The sequence below is a fragment of the Corella eumyota genome, chromosome 2 (genome assembly GCF_963082875.1).
Source record: "Corella eumyota chromosome 2, kaCorEumy4.1, whole genome shotgun sequence".
In the NCBI taxonomy this organism is placed as follows: domain Eukaryota; kingdom Metazoa; phylum Chordata; class Ascidiacea; order Phlebobranchia; family Corellidae; genus Corella; species Corella eumyota.
In genome coordinates, this window is record NC_137491.1 from 4039939 (window position 1) to 4061128 (window position 21190).

Below are 21190 nucleotides of genomic sequence, written 5' to 3' on the forward strand. Positions count from 1 at the left end.
ATTTAACGCAAGAAAATTTAAAACCTTATTAATAATATTTCCTATGTCACCGTATTTTTGCATTTGGTCTAAAATTAATTTTAAGTACCTGTTTTCAATTGTGTCAAGATCGTTTTGATATCTAAATCTTGTGTTTTCTAAAAACTTGAAATTTATTTCTTCTTGTTTATATTTGTTCAATTTGTAAAAATGTAAAAGTTTTTGAAAAACATCATATTCATTTTGAAGATTTTTTATTGGAAGAGGATCAAAAACGTCGTCTAATTCGTCAGCAAAACATAAACCTGTAAATAATTTAAAAAAAATTATTTAGTTAGCTGAAATGTTTACTGATTAAATAACTTAAGTTTAAAGATTTTACTTACCGCCAAAAATAAGGTTTGCGATGACCAATATATTAATTACTTTTAAACACATGTTGGTTTAGTAACCTACAATTTTATTTTTATTTTTAATTAAATAAAAAATAATTTAAACCTCCTATACCGAAAAATACCTAAAAAATCAGAACAAAGATCTTTTTCTAACAAACTACGATAACGTTATGGCAAGTTAATTTACAATTGCTTAATTTATAAGCAAGGATTTGGCTAAGCTATGTTGTTAGTTGTTTTAATGGTATAATGGCCGTGACTACTTTATGACATATTTGACAAAAAAAACAGCGCATTTTTAAATTTACTGACGACTCCCTTTACCTATTGATTAAACGTCTGTGGCATCATATGAATCATATGTCCATGGAAACTTGCCAAGGTTAAATTTTACCAAATAAACCAGAACATGTTGCATAAATTTGACAATCGGTCATAATTTATTATTTATGTGCTATTTCGCTTTCGTTGATTTTCTGGACTTCTAATTTCTAGGAAGAAAATGCAAAAACCCCCTCCTTATATAGGAAAAAAATAATCACGTGACATTTTGGAAAAGGTTTTGCAGCTCAGTTTTCTTATATTTGGTTAAAAATTTGTTATTGCATATGCAATATTAAATGTTTAAAGTTTATAAAATTTGTGACAAATTTATGATTTATAATATTTTATGCATTTCTTATTACAACCAAAACAAATGTATAACATCTGTAGGCTCAAGTATTATGTTAATTAAAGTCCTCGTTGCTATTTTTACTATATAGTATTAACGAATTCAAATTTGTTTACGACTTTTAAATCTTTTTTTACCAATAATTGATGAGGATAAATTTAAATAAAAATAAAATACGGGTTCAAAGTTTTGTTTACTTTTTGATCCATTGCAGGCTTATGCTAAATATTGCTAAAACGTACCTGATATTTTGTTTTATTGTTATTATTTGAAATACGACCTTTTAAGCTAGAAAATGTCAGCAAAAATGAATTTACCAAAACGTCTCCCCTTACTGCTTGTTGGGGATGCAATTCTGATGCCTGGATCGTCTAAAAGGATTAAAGGTATACACATAAAAATGGTATTATAAAGTAATACGCATTCGACGTTTTGTAAAATTGCTGTTTTTAAAACATTCCTATTGACTGGTTTTCAAGTTTAAGTGTTGTACAATAAACTAAGTAAGTGTACCGGCAGCATAGTGTAGTGGTAAAAACATTTGCTACACCACACATGGGGGTCGAGGGTTCAATCCCCACTGATCTCATGCTGCTGCGCCCTTGAGTAAGGCGCTATAAGCGGTATGAACTCCTGCTGAGCCAGCACTTAATCAGCAGTATAATTATCAGGCAATTATAATCTATAATATCCCAAACTGCCAAAGGCAACTTAAGACTGGGTCGGAGCAACTGATGTTACTCTATATTTAAGTCGCACATTCGACTTTCCCACATCGAGGATAAAAATGTATTCAAAAAAAAATGTATGTATGTTTTATTTTTTTAGTTGATACTCCTCGCAACTTAAAACTTGTTAAGGAACATCTTCTAAGAAGTACATCATTACGTAGCACAATTATTGGTGTTATTCCAGATACTGTTGATCCTTCATCTAACGGTGAAAACTTGCTTAATTTTTGGTTAATATTTTTTTAAATTGATAAAATTGTAATTGCAAGTGTTAAGTCATCTCTAAATTTAAAATGAAAAACATAGCAATGTGTAAACCATTGTTTTGGTTACCCAAATTTTTTAAGGCAATGTCCCGACAAGTGTGCATTCTATTGGAACAGCAGCAATCATTGTCCAGGTTACTGGAACAAACTGGCCAAACCCTGAATATACTTTGCTTGCTCATGGCTTATGTCGATTTAGTGTAGATAAAATAATTCAACATACACCATACATCACTGCGCAGGTATACATACATTTTATTTTTTGGTTGTTCAACATTAAAAATTATACTTCCGATGCATGTAAATCAGTACTTTTAATCTAGGACTAAGTATGAAGAATGCAGTGCTATATTTATTTTATTTTAAGGTGACTAAAGTAGGAAAATGGCCTACCGAACCTGATGACTATCTTCACAAAGATGAGTTGATTGATGAGCTCACATCAACTTTAAGAAAGGAAACTTTTCAGCTGATTGATACCCTTGATATGTCAGAACCTGTAATATCAAGATTGCGATCGATTATAGGCGGAATACCAGACCATGCATTACCTGATCTAGTTGCTGCAATTTTAAGGTCTTCTCCAAAGGAAAAACTTAATGTAATTTTTTTTCTAAAACCTATTTTCTGGACAATAAATTTAGTCATTTATTAAACTAAGACAACTTGTTTAACAAAGTATTAATTACTTAGATCCTTGATGCTGTTGATTTAAGGGAGAGACTACAAAGAACTATGCCCTTGATTGTTCGACAACTTGAAAATATCAAGTTTTTGAAAGAACAAAGTAAATATGCTTATAAAATTTAGGGATTTTTAAACTAAAACCTTACTAAAAAGGACTTTAAAACTAAAACCTTACTAAAAAGGACTAGAATAATACATTTATTCAACACCACATATTTTAGGATTAAAGGGAAGCAAAAATGAAAATTTTAAAGATGAGTTAAGTGATGATATTCATGATGTTATCATTATTCGAGGAAAAGGATCCAAAGAAAAGGAAAACAAGTTTCGGATCATTTCATCTAAAGACATGAAAGGAAAAAATGATCCAGATGATGGGGGTAATTTCAATTGCATTTTATATTTGTCTTGATAAAAAATTACTATTTAAAGATGGTAATTTGTTTTAGATGAACTTCAAGCTTTGGAAAAGAAGATTGTTGAAGCCAATATGCCAAATGATGTCCACAAAGTAACTTTTATAATCTTTTGGACCACTTTCATACAATAAATTTAAAACTCCAAAGATAGGTTTTTAGGTAAATTTTGTTACAAACTTTTTAAACAGGTTGTAATGCGAGAGTTGAAGAGGTTGCGTAAATTGCCAAGTCAGCTTCCTGACCATGCTTTAACTCGTAACTACATTGAGCTCGTCAGTGAACTGCCCTGGTCTATTTCAACAGCAGATCAGTAAGCATAGTTATTTGCAAACATTTTGGTTGGCCTTAACCTATGAAAAAGATTTGCTTTGGCATGAACCTATAAAAAATATCAAACGAGATTCTAGAGAGATAGTTATAACTTTTTGCAAACTTTTTTGGCTAGAATATCAAAAAAATTGTTTTTGCCCATTTTTTTGTAAATTCAACAGTTTTTTATTAGTTAAGTTTAAAATATTACTGTATTTATTAAATAAAAAAAATTGAAAAATTTGATGTTATTCAACAGTGTTGATATTGAGCAAGCTAAACTTGATTTGGATGAAGATCATTATTCAATGGATAAATTAAAGAAAAGAGTTTTGGAGTATTTGGCTGTTAAACAACTCAGTAACTTGGAGGCAAAAGAAGAGATGAAAGGACCAATCTTGTGCTTTGTTGGTCCTCCAGGAGTTGGAAAAACAAGTCTTGGAAGATCAATTGCGAGAACTCTTGGAAGAAAGTTTCATCGAATATCATTAGGTAAATTCTTTTAATTTGCAAATTTAAATTATTTGGAATAAACTATTTTTTTTTTGTATATTTTTTTATCCTCAATGTGGGAAGGTCGAACGCGCTACCTAAACATGGAGTATCATTAGTCACTTCGACCCAGTCTCAAGTTGCCTGTGGCAGTTTGGAATATTATATGGATTATAATTGCCCGATAATTATCCTGCTGATTAAGTGCTGGCTCAGCAGGAACTTTATCTCATTTATAGCGCTTTACTCAAAGGCGCTACAGCATAAGAGCAGTGGGGATTAAACCCATGATCTCATGTGTGTTGTAGCATGTGTTCCCACTACACCAGGTTTATTTAATTAAAGTTAAAAGAAAACATTTTTATGATCGAAAATAGAAAATTAAAAATTCTGTAAGATAATTAAAAAAATTATTTAGTTTTTTAGGTTTTTAATTTTAATTTAATACTAAAGATTGGTAAATACTTTACCTATTACAGGTGGAGTTTGTGACCAATCAGATATAAGAGGTCATCGCCGAACCTATGTTGGAAGTATGCCTGGTCGTATAATTAGTGGACTTAAAACTGTTGGTGTGAACAATCCTGTATTTTTGCTTGATGAGGTGGACAAGTTGGGTAAAATTGAATTTGTTATCGCAGAAAGTTGTTTAAACTATATTTGTGCTATATTAAACTACTTATAAATTTTGCCTTTGAATTTTTGGCCAATAAAAAATGTTTTTTATGATCCTGGGCACAGTAAGTATCCATAATAAAAAGTTAAATAGATTGTTTTTATGTTCAGGTAAAGGCATGCAGGGTGATCCAGGTGCTGCATTGCTAGAGGTTCTAGATCCTGAACAAAATCATTTATTTGTTGACCATTATCTTAACATTCCCTTCAACTTGTCTTCAGTGTTGTTTATTGCAACCGCCAATACTACTTCATCCATTCCACCTGCGTTGTTGGATCGAATGGAGGTTATTGAGGTAGCCTCTTAGATTTATATTTTTATTATATATTAAGAATTATTTATGATTAGGGAATTCTTGCCTGCATTATTCTTGAATGTTTCAACTCATGGTTCTTTAACTAAGGTACCAGGATATACTCAGGAAGAAAAAGTAACAATTGCTCAACGTCATCTTTTGCCAAAACAACTTAAAGTTCATGGGTTGGAGAAAGCAACAAAGATAACAGTTTCGGATGAAGCTTTGATGATTCTAGTTGCACGTTACACCAGGGAAGCTGGAGTAAGAGCCTTGGAACGAAAATTAGCAGCTTTGTGTCGATCCCTTGCTCTGGATGTAAGTTTTTTTATGTAGATATGTAACCCCTTATAATACATTATGCTACATAAATTTTTTTTTAAATTAAAGTTAACTGAGCCCTTACTTTTCAGGTTGCAAAAACAGATAAAAATGACAGAAAACCAATTCATGTTGAGGGAAAGGATATTCCAAAGTATCTTGGTGAGCACATCACATTACCTTTAAGATTTTCTTAACATATCATTTTAAATTTAAAATTACCCATTTATTTCGGATTTCAGGGCCTTCTAAGTTTGAAAATGAAGGGGCTCAGCTTTTAACTAGGCCTGGCGTTGTAGCTGGGTTAGCATGGACTCGAACTGGTGGGGTTATGCTTTATGTAGAGGCAAGCAAGTTAACTGGTGGTAATGGTGATATCATATTAACCGGACAACTGGGGGATGTTATGAAGGAATCAGCACAAATTGCTGTATCTTGGTTGCGAAGTAATGCAGTAGAATTAGGAATAAAAGGTGGGTTCAAACTAACCTTTTAACATATTTGTAAATAAAAAAAATTATTTGCGTTTTTTATGACATTTTTTAGAGAAAAAAATTTTGGATGAAACTGATCTTCATTTGCATTTTCCTGCTGGAGCAGTTGGAAAGGATGGCCCATCTGCTGGTGTAACCATGGTAACAGCATTGGTAAGTTTGTTTACTGGCAAGTTAGCAAGATCTGATCTTGCCATGACCGGAGAAATAACCTTGCAAGGATTGATACTTCCGGTAAGTTTTTTGTTAAAAAAAATATTTTTAATTTTTTTTTCTTGATGTGGGAAGGTCGAAAAGCGCTTTAACATTAGAGCAGTGGGTATCAAACCCACTGCTTTTACCACTAAACCACACTGCCAATAAACTTAAAATGAATGTTAGATTTCTGACAATTTTTCAACAAAATTTTTTCATTTTCCAGGTTGGTGGAATCAAGGAGAAAGTTCTTGCAGCTCTTCGAGCCGGGATGAAGAAGGTTGTCCTTCCAAAGAGGAACCAAAGAGATGTGGAGGCAGATCTATCCAAAGAGGTCCAGAATGCGATCGACATCACCTACGCTTCTACATTGAAAGATGTTTTGGATCATGCATTTGTAAATAATGATGTTGTGGGGAAAAATAAAGATGAAGATTTACCAAGGTGCAAACTTTAAGATATTGTTATGTTCTTTTGCCAATTTCGGCCCTTTTTTTTTATTTAATTTTTGTTTGCAATTACATTTAATTATTTTACTATTTCTGTTTAATTTTTGTTGTAGTAAAAATTTTTTCTTTTTGTAGAAATTTTTTCTGTTTGTAAAATTTTTTCTGTTTGTAGGCGCATTTTTTCAAATTTTTGTTCTAGATTTTTTAATAATTTTTGGTGTATGGTTTTGTAGTTGTAATGGTAAATGCATGTAAATACCTAAGCTTACATTTTATCAATAAGTTACTAATTGTTAAGAGCTACAATTTCTAACGAGATTTTACGAATATGTACCATTATGATTGTTATATATGCAATATGTTAAATAAACCGCCAATTTAAGATACCTTACTAAAAATCTATGGCGTGTTGTCAGTCGAAGGTTTATAAAAAACTGGGTTTTAAGAATTTTAGATTGCGTATTTTAAGGTTTTATTATAAACAGCTTGGTAATAACCTGTAAAAATAGCAAACTTAGAAACCTTTTTGGGCCCTTTATTGTTTTTCGTGACTATATTTCAACACTACAGTATGTAAAATGATAGAGTAATAATCCAATGCTTAATAATTACAAAAAAATTGACAGGTCCGATAAAGACTGTCCTTATTAAACAAGAATAAAAACTTCATTTTTGGTTAAATTTGCAAGCCTACTTTATATTTAAGTAAGACTCATTGAATATGTGAAATTTACAGAATGAATATTTGTTTGTAAATTTAACTAATTAAACGTTCAAGTAATAAGAAAGTATACACTACGAGAAAATACAAATCAAACATCAGTTATTTTCAATTCACATCAAGACTTTACACTCTGGATAGCTTGGTCCATTTTGTCAAGTAACATATCGGCATGTGCTAAAGTAAACAGCAAACTTGGTCGCATTCGAATCGTGTGGTTTCCACAACTTCCAACCAATACGCCTGCAAAATAAAACAAAAATTTATTATTTAATTAAGCTATTGCGCTTTAAATATGAACATATTTTGTTTTGGGTTCGTACCTCTGTTTAACATTCCTTTTATTATCTGCTCTCTGACGCCTTTGGCGTCCACGGCTAAGAAGGTGCCACGCCCCCTGCCGGACGAAACAATACCGTGATGTATTGCCTCAAGGTGACGCAATCCCTTAAGGATGTAGGCGCCGACCTCGGTTGTTTTTTGTATGAGATTTTCTTGTTCGACCACTTCGATGTACTTTTCGAGTATAGAAAGTTTAACAGGGTCACCCATCCACGTGTTACAAATCCTGTAACCCTAGAAGAGTTGCATATAAATGTAATGTGTTAGCATTACCCGTACATAAATAAACTGAAAAGGTGTATTATTCCAGGGGTGCCATTTTTATCATTTTACCTCATTCCATCTTAAATGATCAGCAAAGTAAAATCCGCCAGTCGACATCTTCTTTGCAAAAGTGACAACGTCCGGGGGCGTTTCCAGTCCCCAATGTTCGTGCGCCCACCATTTTCCTGTGATGCACATTCCTGTTTGCACCTCGTCAACGATAAATCCGATTTCATTCTAGAAAGTAACAACATCAGATTACTTTCTGAATCTGAAAGGTTGACTGTTTGTGAATTCACCCACAGAAAACTATGAGTTAGCTCTTAACACTCAACATTCAAATGCGTTGTTAACATAAGATTAGTAGATGATTAATTACTGTTGGAAAAATGGGTTAGTTTGAAGCTATGCACGCGTTTCTGTATTGTGTTAGGCTGTGATATGAAATATCGCTTACGGGTGCACTTGCATTGCAAATGCGTTTATCCTCGCTTCAAGAAAACCTGGTAAATATAAAACATCGGGTTAAGTTTCCTCTCCCCAGATTAACAACAACAACGTTGCGAGAAATCTCTCCTCGCTTCCCAAGGTTCAAAGTCTCCCCTTTTGTCTCGTGGGAATTTTCTGCATATATCCATACTGATAGCGATACATAGTACACAGTAGTTACAATGTTAACACATTTTAAAGAAAAAGACACAAAAACCCAAACGGTCAAGGTACGCTACCTTCAATGCAATTTCCCGCAGTTTTCGAAAGAAGTCGTCACTGGCATGATTATCGCCTCCTTCTGCTTGTATTGGCTCGATTATCATACCAGCGATTGGAGATTTCGATTTCCAAGTTTCGATTAAATCCTCTACAATTTCAAGACAGCGAGCCTAACCAAAAGAAAAGTAATCATACAAGGGGGTTTAATGCTGGAACTAGTGACTATTAATATATTACCTCTTCTTCACTGTTTTCCCTTAAGTTTTCCTCCAGCGGGTACTTAAGTTGAGGAAACGAAGCCATTGGCCAATCAAAGGCTGGCACGTCCATTTTGTGAATTGGTTTGCTTCTCGAGGTGGAAAGAATTCCAACATTCCTGCCGTGAAATCCACCGTTGAAGGATAAAATCGACAAATTTGGGCTACCTGGTGCCTAAAGCATAAATTAAAGAAGCATAAATTATTAACCAGGTTTATTTCGAATTTTCAAGCAGCTTTTGCTAGTTCATAGTACCGATGCAGGCAACCTTAACAAGTCTGTATTATTTTTTTCCCACCTGATTCTTCATACATGAATCAAATGCAATATCGCCTGGTGGTGGCATTTCAAATCCCCTTTTCTTTTTCATGTGCCAGAAAAAGACAGCTTTTAAAGCATTTTCGTTGCTGCAGCTTCCACATGCCATCGTAACAGCTTGCTTTAAGCCTGGTGGGGCAACTTTGTGTACCGAGTTGTCCATGGTCGCTGGAAAATCTACCGACGGGAATTGTTGCAAGGCGGGACGATTTACCATACCCACCTAAAAGTTAAAAAATAATTTTTAATTAACGAATATTATGTGAATAATAAGAGGCAACATTGTGTAAATAATAAAAGGCACTACGAAATTAACCTATTTCAAATGGATCTTACCTGTGCATTGTAGCTTCTTGCTACTTCTAATAACTTAGGGTGGTTATATCCTATACAAAGATAAAAATATTTTAAACCATCACAGAATTAAAAAAAATATTCATTGTAAATCAATTCAGAATAAAACTTTTGAGTTTTTAGTATTGATTACCAAGAGGTAGAGACGAAATTTGTTGAAAGGCATCCAACAACACGTTTCCATCAGCATCCACCATGTAATTTCCCTGACATTTTTCGAAGTCTACAAACAGTTGCAGAGCGGCAGTTGTCTGAAAAATAAAATAATAACAACAAATTAATTCGATTTTTAAGTTTTTGATGTATTATTGAAATTAGATCAAATAAAAATTGTAAATACCTGGGTTTTGTGTAATCTTTCTTGAAGTTTCTGCAACAAAATAAAAATTTGCAGGTTAAAAAAATACTAAACTTCCAAAAGATACCCTTGACCCAGTTGAAACAAAGCGAAAAACCTTTTGTTAACTCGTGGTTGTAATGTTTAATTAGCAAAAAAATAAATAGAATAAACAGCTAAGCAGTGTACACAAATACTTAGAATAACTCAATTAGGTTGTTTAACGTTAAAGTTTAAATATTTGCTTGTACCTTGGTATTGGGTCCTGGTAACTCAGTGTGTATTGCCGGTGCGCTGTAATAATCTGAACCATTTTCATGTAATACATCGCTATGCTGCAAACGAGAACCTTGACAATTAAAAATAAGTTAAACTTAAACGTTGCGCATTTTTTATAGATAAATTTTAACTTACTTGTTGTGGATAAGGCATTGAAGGTACTTTTACTGGGACGAAGTAATTGCCTGGCCAGTTGCGTGGTCATTCTTCAGGTTAACAAAAAAATCTTTTAAAAACTATATTGTTATTGAAAAAAGGCTAAATTTCAAACAACATTTGCAACAGTTTTGATTTTTAGACGCAAAAGAAATAAATTGTTCACGTGATAACTGTTTTAATATTTATCACATAATTTCATACACGTTTTTTAAAATATGCCACTTATCCAACGTTGATTTTTAGACGTAACGTTACTTTAGTTTGGGCTTTTAAAAGAAACTAGCCCAGCCTAAAATCAAATATTCTTGTAGCAAGTAACCAAAAAAGCTCTTTAAATTATAAAGATTGCTGTGATTTTTTTCTACTGCTGCATTAGTTAGTTTATTAAACAGTTTCCTTTTTGTTACACAACAGATAACTATTACTCGACTTTCTAGAGTGATGTTATATTTATTTTCGTATTTCAACAGCTTTGGAAAAGTACCGGTAATCACTAACTTGTATAAAACGCGTTCTTTTTGTTGAAAACAATAGCTACATATTCAATTACAAGCAGTTTTTCCAAAGCTATTTTCAAAATTTTAACTTGGTGTATGTGTACTTATTTCTATTTTCAGCAGCCTTTAACGTTTCACAATTAAGCTTCAAAAATGTGTGCTTCTTTATATTTGCCGTAGACGCCGCTTTTGCAAATTACAAACTGTCGAAAGATTTGGCGCACGCTGACTTTTATTCTCCGTCTCTGCACTACTATTTAAAAACTCCTTCGAACTGGTTAGTTTTTAAACCTTTGCCCTTGTTTTTTTTTTATTACATAACAAGTCTAACAACAACGACATTTCGAAATCGCAATAACAAGTAATGCAAACAGCTCACAAAATAGGTAAAAAGCGGCACAAACATCAGTCTACTAAAGTATAACGAGTCTCCTAAAACTTGTTGTTTCCAAAGCTTAGGTTATTCAATAACGAAGGTTATTTAGCTGAAGATTAACGAGAAATCAGCACTTTTTGCACGCAAACAATTTTTTAAAAACGACTTGACAATGTTTTTAAATTTTCATCGGCATTACTTCATTATGTAAATTTAATTTGAGGTTTAAAATTTTGGTAGTTTAGATCTAGCCTTTAATTCCTATCCAAAACCGTAACATACCTTTGAACCTAAATATTTACATTGTGGTGAACATAAATATGACTGTGGCAACTTGTTAAATTAAATTACCGAGTCTGCTTTCAGTTTTAAAGCGTCGCATTTTTTAAGTGAAAAAACTGTATCTTAAATAGATTGCGCATTTTAACTAGGACATGCAGATAATGTAGACTTACAACTCCAACTAAAAGTGCGAACATTGCAAATTTTACATCAGTTGACATCACAGCACAGTAAGATAAAACAAGTACCCTAACCCAGACTTGTATTTGCGTTTGTCACTAGCCAAATATTTATCATGCGGTTGAATCGAGACAAAGATTTTGCTGAACAGCAACAAACCGGTTTTGGGGAGTTCCGTTTATTATACGAAAAGCATATACAAAATCTCGCAAGTGCTTGTAAACAAATTAAAAAGAATATCACAATTATTAGGTGCAACGACTGCAATGGGTATACAGTAAAATATATTATTTATTTTATTTAAAGGTTAAAAAATTCTATATCTAGGTCAGTTTGAAAATTCTGGATATTCAGATTTTGTTTATTCAGAAGTCTGGTCAGGCTTGCCTCAGTTATCTTTGGGCAATGAGCAACATTTGGTTTGGCTAAATCCTTTCAATATTCCTCAATCATACTAAAAAATAAATAAAATGGGAATTTTGCCTAATACAATTCTGACAACCCAGGCATTTAAAAAAAGATCTTAAACAAAATATGTTTCCTCAGTTAAAAAAAACAGCAACTTTGTGAAAAATATTTTATACCATAAAAAACACATAACAACGTGGATTACACAAAAACAAAGCATACAAAAACTGGTCAATGCTTAAAAACAAATTAATAAGAATTTCAAAATTATTAAGTGCAACGATTACAATGGTACATACAGAAAATTGATTTATTTTTATATTTGAAGGTTAATATAAGGTTTGGCGTATTCAAATGTGTATTCGAGCCTGCGTCGTGTGTCCTCAATTAACGCTGGTTGGTCAATTCGTACCCCTCTAACTCTTAACCTGGCCAGGCTTGCTTCAGTTATACTGCGGCAATCAGCGACATTTAATACTGCTAAATTTTTACAATATTCTCCAATCATTCTAACAAAAATAGAAGTTGTTTTAAATATTGATTTATATTTAATAATTAAAATAAAAATTTAGATTCACCCTTTTAACACTTATCAAAAAGTCATTTGAAAAATGCTAAAATAAAAAACTAACCTTATAGCCACATTTTCTATTCTCCAGCAACCTCTCACACTCAGATTAGTTAACTTTAGGCAGTTTCGGGCAATATATTCCAAAGACTGGTTTGTGATTCCATAAATTTTATCAAGGCTTAGAGAAGTTAGATTTTTGCAAGATTCTGCCAAATACTTAATATTTTCATCATTTAATGACCAGCATGAGCCCACATCAAGGGACTTTATTTCATGATTGTTGGATATTAAAATGTTAAAGTTATTCTAAAACAGTACAAAAAAAAAGTTTTTAGGTTATACGAGTTAAACTACTAAGACAAAGCTGTAAGTAAGTGATTAAAAAATTATATTGGTTGTAACACAAAATATATAAATCACTTTATAGAATATATATTGAAGTAAAAAATAACCTGATCCAGCCAATGACACCCTCTAAAAGATAGATGAGAGAGACTTTTGCAGTTTAGTCCCAAAAAAGAGATGGTTTTATTGGTTAGTTGGGTGCAATTTGCTACATCCACAGAATTTAATTTATGACATCTACTTACCTAATTTAAATATAAACAAGTATTGTTTGTAAAAAAGTATAGTACAATTTGTCGCTGTTAATTTCACCTTTAAATGGGTATGTTTGAGGCATATTTAAACTAATTAGGTAGTTACTTACTACAGGAACAAGGAGGTCATCGTTAAGCCAGTGATTAGTGTTTGGTAAATGTAAAATTCTCAAAGATAAATTACCATTAGTCATAAATTTAAACGCACTAGGTGTTACTTTTGAGGATACCTAAAAATATTTGAATACATATTTACGAGTCTTAAATATACTTTACTAAAAACGGAAACTAGTAATAAGTTAAACTGGCAGCTTGGTGTATTGGTAAGAACACTTACTACACCACCATGAGGTCGTGGGTTCAATCCCCACTGCTCTCATGCTGCAGCGCCCTTGAGTAAGGCGCTATAAACAGTATGAACTCCTGCTGAGCCACCACTTAGTCAGCAGCATAATTATCGGGCAATTATAATCTATAATATCCCAAACTGCTGAAGGCAACTCGAGACTGGGTCAAAGTATCAGTTGTTACTCTATGTTTAAGTCGCGCATTCGACTTTCCTACATCAAGGATAGAGATATATACAAAAAAAAAGTGTGTTGTAAAAATGCTGTTACCTTAGATAAATCCAAAACAGTGTTTAATTGAAAAAATTCTTGAACAAGTTGATAATAATATTTGGATACCAAGCGCAGGCAGAATAATTCCTGAATTGATAATAAACAAAGTATTTTTGGAAATATAATATCTTCATTTGGTAGCAAATCAAAAAAATCCATGTTTTTTTACTGGTTTTAACAAGTAGAATTTTAACACCTAGTTTTACATTATTTAAAACCTGTAACATCAAATTTTTTAAATTTTACAAAAACAGTGAAAATAGTTTTTACAAAAATGATAGTTGAAACAGCAATTCTGTGAAAAATATTTTTTCTAGCATATAAAACATAACCATAGCATTACATTAAATACAGCACAACAAAATTATTAACAGAAAAAAAACTGTGTTGTACTACAGAACACAAAAACTTATTTAAAAAAAACAAATATCAAAGCATTACAACCAATTCAGTATATCACAATTTAACAGTATAAATAATAAATCACACTAGTTTTAATAAAATGCATTAAAGGTAATAAATTTTCAATTTAAGTGAAGATTTAATTGAACATTTAATTTAAACAAGTTAGAGATCAGTACAACCTTTTTGTTAGCCCTTAAAGAAATTTAATATGACAAGTGAATAATTTATTACTAAACTATAGCACATTTGGCCCTAGACAAAGAATTTATTGGCAGTGCGCAGAAAATAATTAAAGAAAAACAGCTGATTGAAATAGTTTGCTACAAAGAGCATCACTTAATACACGGCACAATAAAATAGGAACTTTTAACTAAGCACAAAAAGCACACAGCAGTGTTACACATTATAAAATGTGCTTTTTATTGAGGCTCAATTAACTTGGCATAGTAAAAACGTATTGGAACGTATCGTTCATGTAACAGCATCCATATTCTAAGCGTTGAAGAATTAAGAGTTTTTGAACATTTAAAAGATTACTCTACTACATTGTACAAAACGGTATGTGCTAAAAAGCAGTGCAAACATTGGGAAAATCAAGCTAAAAATAAAACAAACTTGTTAAACAGACCCGAGTTTTAGTATACATGATACTAGTTACATAAAATTCATATCAACAATTTTAAATTAAAAATGTTAATCAAGTGCTTGTGTTTTAAAAAATTTAAATTGAATGTATAGCAGCTGCAGGAAGTAGGGGGATTACAAATACTGAAATATCATCAACAGATGAGAATCTATTTTGGCCCTTGATTTTCCAGTTTCCTTCTGTTAATTCCCCTTTAGCTACGTTTGCCAATTCCTTTGCTGCATGTGTGTACCTATATTGCATAATCCATGTAAAAATATTTACATATAAATATTGAAGCGGAAAACATGGTTTCAGGGGTCTATACATCCAAATAAATGCAACGTCAGTTATCCTGGCATTACCTGTTTTTATCCGATTCATCGGTTTCTTTTAGTGCTTCGAGAACAATATGAACAGCCATTTCATTTGTCATCACATCCCAGAGTCCATCAGAACCAAGAATCAGAACATCAGAGTCACCATGTACTCGGTTCGACAAATCATAAACTCGAACCTAAACAAAAATAGAGTAAGCTCCTACGAATTTACCTTCTTTTTGTTTATTTAAAAATATTTTTCAAGTCACCTCAGGAACAGAAGATAGAAAGGGTTTGATTGGAATGTCAAGTAGATGGTTTAAAGCAAGTAGGTCATGGTCACCGAGTCCTCGTGTCACACCAATTGTGGCAAGCAATCTACCAGCCTTACCACTTCCATAAACCAATGGGTGTTTTAAATCAGATTCTGTCACTTCTTTGTATGACCTAAAAAAATTATTATTTTGAATCACGATAATTAACCTAAAAACTAATTAAGGTTACTTTATGAATATATTTACCATCCCGTCATGTGATAATCACGATATAGAACCATCTTTCCAACATCACTTGAAGTTACTCTTTTGATAAATTCCAAACGACTAAACTTATTCCCCAGCAGAGAAGGCTGAATATGTGCCTAAATAAATTTTCGAAAATTAGATTTACGAAAATTAGATTAAGCCTTTAATATACAGTGCAAATAGAAGGTAATAAAAACTACTAAAGGCAATAAATATACAAAAACTAAAATCAAATTTATTTTACCAAGTATTGCAACCTTCTTCGCTCTGTGGTTGGTGTAAAATCTTGAGACATTGGAACGGCAAGAACTTTATCCTCCTCACCAGGGATGTCACTCGGCACAGTTCGACACAAAATAGCTCGACAATCACCGGCACCTGCTACATAAACTTTACCAAGTAGAAATACAACGACAAGGGCTGTACAACCTCCGCTCAAGTTCCATTTAAGACGATCCACGGAAAGATAATTGTCCTACAATTTGACACAGAAAAATGGATGATTTCAATATAAATTAATTTATAAAAAAATTAATATTTTAACAGCTGTCATTTGAACAGAGTTACGGGGATCAATATGCATATTATCAATTATTCATGAAAAGAAAACTAAACACAGGAAACTGTACACATTTCTTGACCGATCATTTACAAGTACTGAGTGTATTTTAACAACATTTAATTGAAAAAATACATACCGTTTCTACCATGACATCCTGAAGTATTCCAGTAATAAGTGAGTCAGAGTAAAGTTTTGTGTTATACCACATGTTTAGATCGTCTTCATAGTCATTACCTATTTGACAAGGTCAATTAGAATACTACAAACTGTTTGTTTCACATTGTGGTGTGAGTTTTTAACAATAAACTTAAACGTGTTTACTTTATTTGGATACTAAACTTGTTTTAAATATTTAGTTGAAGTTTGACAACTAAAAAAATCAGATAAATAGCTAAAATGTTTGTTTACCTTGCAAGTATGCAGGGATTGAGTCTTTGTTGGCATATTCTTCCTTTAATAAATCACCAACTTCCAGTAATCTTTCCAATAGGATTTGATGTAATAAAGAAGAAGCATAAAGTGATGCACCAAATCCTGCATGCCCATCAAAAATTGCAAAATAATCCATTCTAAGCAGGCCATTAGATTCTTCCTATATTCAAAAAAGAAAAATTGCATTAATTTTAAATTGGCCTATTTATGTAATCAGACCTATACGTCATGCTTTAAAGGTGACGTCAAACTAGCCAATTTGACTAGCTAGAGCTAAACACAATTTAGTTATAAAAATAAACAATTCTTGTTAAACAGCCAGTAAAAATAACTAAGTGACCTACTTCAGTCTCAGTGGGGCATTTTCTCTTTGGTGTGTCACAGTTATTAGTGTTGTTTACATTTTTTGGATTGCCACCGTGTTGTGGTTTTATTTCTTCAAGGCCATTTTCACATGCCAATTCTTGGGAATTTAAGTCATGAATGATTTCTTTTTCAGTGTTAGGAGTAACAACTTCATCAGTTTGATTTGGATTGTTTATAATATCATTATTTTCGTTTGTATACAAGTTGTCTCCACTTGCTAATTGTGAATCACAGTTGTCAGTGTTCAATTTTAAAATATTCACACTATTTTCATTTGGATCTTTCGCACAGTTAACCACAGTGTTTTTGGAGGAACATTCATTTAGATTTTTTTGCAAAGTTCTACCTACAAATCACAAAACAAAACTTTTACATTTAAATAATGGGTAGTATAGAACACTGTCATGTGGTTTTATAAATAAAATAAAAAAATATATTTTTAAATATTAAAAAAAATAAAAATAGGTTTTAATCTATTACAAACAACATACATTTATTGGTGCTTGGTTTGATGTCAATATTAATAGTTAGTGCCACTGAACAATCCTCATTTACTGTCGTCTTTCCTGCATTAATCACTCTAATAAATCATGTACAGTTTATAAATTACTTTATTGTTTTTATTAATTACAAAATTATTTTAAAGAATAAATTATTTTTTACTCGCAATATCCCGCATTAAAAGGAAGAGCTGAGTTCTGTTTCGGGGTGACAAACGGTCGATCTTTGTGGTCCAACATTTTTTCCTCTTCATCTGGTGTCAAGTTCAAGAAAAGTGGTCGGTGATATTTTAATTTGGTTTGCAATCGACCTTGGTTGGTGTTATTTGAATCGATAGATTTTGATGATGCCTACACAAATTTAAAATTATTAATTATGGTAAAAAAAATAAATAAAAGTAGCCAAGAATTATTAGAAAAGTTAAATGTTCAGTAAAAATACAATTTAGTATACCTTTCTTCCCAAAGCATCTTCGTTTTGAGTAGGAATAAAAAAATCAGTCACAATATTTTTCCAGCGAGATATCATATTGATCACTCAATTTATTTCCAAATTATATCTACAGTTCATTTTAATTGCTTAAAAATACTATAATTGAGTTGCAAAACCACATAATAATACAACTTTATTCATCTAATTGCAAGAGAGTAAATGTTAATAATTTGAAATACAAATGCAATAAAATATTATTAGTTAGCATTACAAATTAAAATACATATAATTTGAATTTCTACATCAGACAAATATTTAAAATGCTAAATAAAATAATTATTCTTTAATTTATTTAAAACCAAACATATAGGTTATTACAAATTTTGAACAGTAATAAAAAGAAACAAAACAAAAATATTTACACAATGTTATAATATTAATAATACTGAGTACAATGAAATATTTAAAATTTAGAAGTTATGATCGCTTGATACATTAGAATCAATTTTTATATAAAGAAAGGAATAATTAACAAAAGTAACACATCATAATTAGGTTTTATTTAAATTTTTTAAAAATGGGCATAAAAAAAAATTGAGTTTTTAAATGAGCCCCCAACTTGTGCTGTTATGATGTGCAGTGTATGAGTTAAACAAAAACGTCATTTGCTAGACAAATACAAGTTAATCAAAGCCTATTAGACTGCACTTTTGTCTATCTGGAAATTTAATGGCAGTAAAAAAGCTAAAACTTAACACATTTAAACACGTTTGTATTTTGTGAACAAATTGTACAGAACCCTGAGCGTAGATTTCAACTCGCAATTAGCAACATCTTCTGGTCTTGCTTTAGGTTTTGGTAAACCAGCATCCTGCATCAACTCAAAGGCAAAGTTAATATTGTGAACCTTGTCTTCAAATGTTTCAGGAGTCAAACTAAAGCTATACAGGGAAACAAAATATCCTTCCAGTAGGCCCATAAGCAGCACAAGATATACTCCATCCGCAAACTGAGTATCTAAATCCGTAACATTAAGATTAACTTTTTCCAGATGCCGATTTGCAAACTCAATTAGAGACCTTTTGACAATGCTCAGCTTATCAGGGGCATGATCAAACAAGGTGTCGAAAGCATCTCTTTCGAATCTTCCTCCAGTCATTTCTTCTAATGTTGTTGTCATCGCTTCTGTGACAATTTTGTGCTCCAGCTTACCACCACGCTTAGTAATAACCACAACTTTAAGAATAACCTTTTCGGGAAGTCGAATGGGTGCTCTATAATGAGTAGCTAGTGCAACAAGAAGATGCAGAATTGCAATCAGATTCTTTGAATGAATGCTGTCAACACTCCATTTTGTATCATCCCACCCATGAAGTTCAAGTTGCTCACTAACTTTCATTAGGACAGCTCGTAGCTTATCCTTCTGCCCTTGTGCTGTTTGGGTTACTTCAGGAACCTGAAGCTTGATGTTGCCAAGTTTTTCCAACAACTTTTGCAAGACTTGGCCGTCAAACAAATCCTCTTGTATATCTTTGACGATTATCCGTTGTTCAACTAAAGTGTTATTCAGCCAATCCATTAATACTTTTTTGAGTTCAATTACGTTGTCCTGGAGTAAAGACACCTTGTCAATCATGGACCTTTCTTCATTTTCTTCAAGTTGGAAGCTGCTGGGATCATAGTCAACTTGTTGAAGGACATTTCCGTCAATTGCTTCTTTTCCATCTTGTTCTAATTCGCTGATTTCTCTTTGCTTTTTTTTGCGACCCAAGGTAAATGAAAAGAAACCATCATTACCTTCATTAGGTTTTGGTGACTTTGGAAATCCAGACATTGTTTTAAACTTATAAATCGAACAAAAAAAAACGTTATAAAAAAAGTTTAACCTAGAATAAAAACATAGGGTTGAAAAAATAGGAAAAAACGTGACCGTGAGGTGACTTATAACCGTTTGGTATGTCTAGTATACATATAGCAATAACAAAATATCGTCGCAAAAACGTTACGCTTGATTATTATGGTTAATAAATATTAGCTCTTCTTTCAATGACTAGATAAGGAGTTTGGCTGTTTGGGGTGGGGTTTGTAGTTAACCCCCGCCCCTCCACTTAATAAATCTCATAAAACTGAACATTTTATACTAAAATAATATAATGTTGAGAATTACAGTTTAATTGCAAATTGCGCATTTCCCAATTTCTATGCCAGTAAGTATGCATTTTTGCTGTTTTTATTTTAACACTTTTTCTAAATATGGCTTCATTTACTTTCCATGAAAGAGAGGATAAGCTAAATTACCGCTAGCTAGTAATAATTATTTTAGGATATTACAAACCGCGAGATTTCGCTATAGAGTAATACTTTTATAGTAAATAAAAATCGTGTGCAGTTTGTAAGACATTATATAATTGTTGTCGTTTCAGAAAAATGAATCATTTTGAAGCATTGTTTTAAAAACGGTTATGTCTAAGCAACGTAAAGTCAACTAATCAATATATTCGTTAGGGACAATAAAAAGGAAAACTTTTTTAATAATTCCTAAAACAATTAAAAACCCGTTTCGCCGTCGGCGACGTAGTCAGGATACAGTCTTAACAGAATAGAAGGGACAACTTTTATTTTAGTTCTGTCTTAAGTATATGCTTGAATAGTAGTCGTTTGTTAAGTGTTAGGCTTGCTGTATTTTGTGTATATTTAATATTTTTATACTATTTTTATTTGACTATTATAAAATTGTAGAGTAAACTTTAAAATATAATCATGTTTTTAACTCAAATGGTTATGGCTCACATTCGAACAGTTAAACCAAAAGGAGATCGATGGTGGAAGATAATACGACTGAAAGAACAATGTCGACATTATCTCAAAAGAAGTCACAGGGTTCGAATTAAATTGACTTATAATTCGCTTCTAAAAGCATTGGAACATCACACTAGAAATCGCTTGTCAAGACCATATTTTCAATCAAGATTAAGAACAGCAAGACTGGAAGCAGCTTGTACAGAGCACGATACCACGTACATCAAATTTAAAACTGGTTTAAATGAAGCAAATGTACAATTGAGCAATAGAATGTTGACTACTTTAGCAATTTATGAGCCAAGAACATTTGAAGGTTTGGTGGAAGTTGCTGAGCGAACTCAAATCGAGAAAATAAACTCAAATCATGGGGAAAAACCTGCACGTCCATTAGTTAATGATAGAACAAAGCTTAACACCACTACACCTTATAAAATGTGATTGGGCTATTTATTTTATGTGTCATTTAATAAACTGATTTTTTGTGTGCTGCTGCGTAAAAAAAATTGCTATTGTTTGTTTAAATTTGGTTAATATCAACCTAACAACAATTTTTTTTTATAAGAT

General features: G+C 32.0%; 5 protein-coding genes across 5 annotated transcripts; 2 read left to right on the plus strand and 3 right to left on the minus strand.

Annotated features, from left to right (window-relative positions):
• The first annotated feature begins 1268 nt into the window (after positions 1–1268).
• On the plus strand, positions 1269–6751 carry LOC145741264 (lon protease homolog 2, peroxisomal-like). Its single transcript, XM_082558823.1, has 16 exons — positions 1269–1433; positions 1876–1986; positions 2126–2286; positions 2412–2645; positions 2738–2831; positions 2953–3111; positions 3181–3242; positions 3339–3460; positions 3719–3951; positions 4431–4568; positions 4738–4922; positions 5031–5240; positions 5336–5405; positions 5486–5716; positions 5790–5971; positions 6159–6751. Exons 1-16 carry the CDS (start codon positions 1343–1345, stop codon positions 6387–6389), a joined length of 2514 nt encoding a protein of 837 aa, XP_082414949.1. The 5' UTR covers positions 1269–1342; the 3' UTR covers positions 6390–6751.
• Positions 6752–6902: 151 nt separating this feature from the next.
• LOC145741265 (putative 4-aminobutyrate aminotransferase, mitochondrial) lies at positions 6903–10599 on the minus strand. The gene is made up of 11 exons (XM_082558824.1): positions 10101–10599; positions 9938–10035; positions 9690–9719; positions 9483–9600; positions 9332–9381; positions 8976–9218; positions 8657–8851; positions 8437–8589; positions 7778–7945; positions 7426–7678; positions 6903–7345 (listed from the first exon to the last, which is right to left on the minus strand). Exons 1-11 carry the CDS (start codon positions 10168–10170, stop codon positions 7221–7223), a joined length of 1503 nt encoding a protein of 500 aa, XP_082414950.1. The 5' UTR covers positions 10171–10599; the 3' UTR covers positions 6903–7220.
• Positions 10600–11937: 1338 nt separating this feature from the next.
• LOC145741428 (protein phosphatase 1H-like) lies at positions 11938–18040 on the minus strand. The gene is made up of 16 exons (XM_082559018.1): positions 17846–18040; positions 17555–17742; positions 17383–17471; positions 16870–17237; positions 16502–16685; positions 16230–16312; positions 15776–16006; positions 15529–15647; positions 15277–15454; positions 15053–15204; positions 14787–14940; positions 13655–13819; positions 13148–13267; positions 12891–13028; positions 12500–12744; positions 11938–12376 (listed from the first exon to the last, which is right to left on the minus strand). Exons 1-16 carry the CDS (start codon positions 17918–17920, stop codon positions 12184–12186), a joined length of 2682 nt encoding a protein of 893 aa, XP_082415144.1. The 5' UTR covers positions 17921–18040; the 3' UTR covers positions 11938–12183.
• Positions 18041–18210: 170 nt separating this feature from the next.
• Positions 18211–19705, minus strand: LOC145741559 (beta-parvin-like). Its single transcript, XM_082559159.1, has one exon. It carries the CDS (start codon positions 19656–19658, stop codon positions 18585–18587), a length of 1074 nt encoding a protein of 357 aa, XP_082415285.1. The 5' UTR covers positions 19659–19705; the 3' UTR covers positions 18211–18584.
• A 644-nt stretch (positions 19706–20349) lies between these two features.
• LOC145741712 (large ribosomal subunit protein bL20-like) lies at positions 20350–21189 on the plus strand. Its single transcript, XM_082559349.1, has one exon. It carries the CDS (start codon positions 20585–20587, stop codon positions 21062–21064), a length of 480 nt encoding a protein of 159 aa, XP_082415475.1. The 5' UTR covers positions 20350–20584; the 3' UTR covers positions 21065–21189.
• Position 21190: the final 1 nt, after the last annotated feature.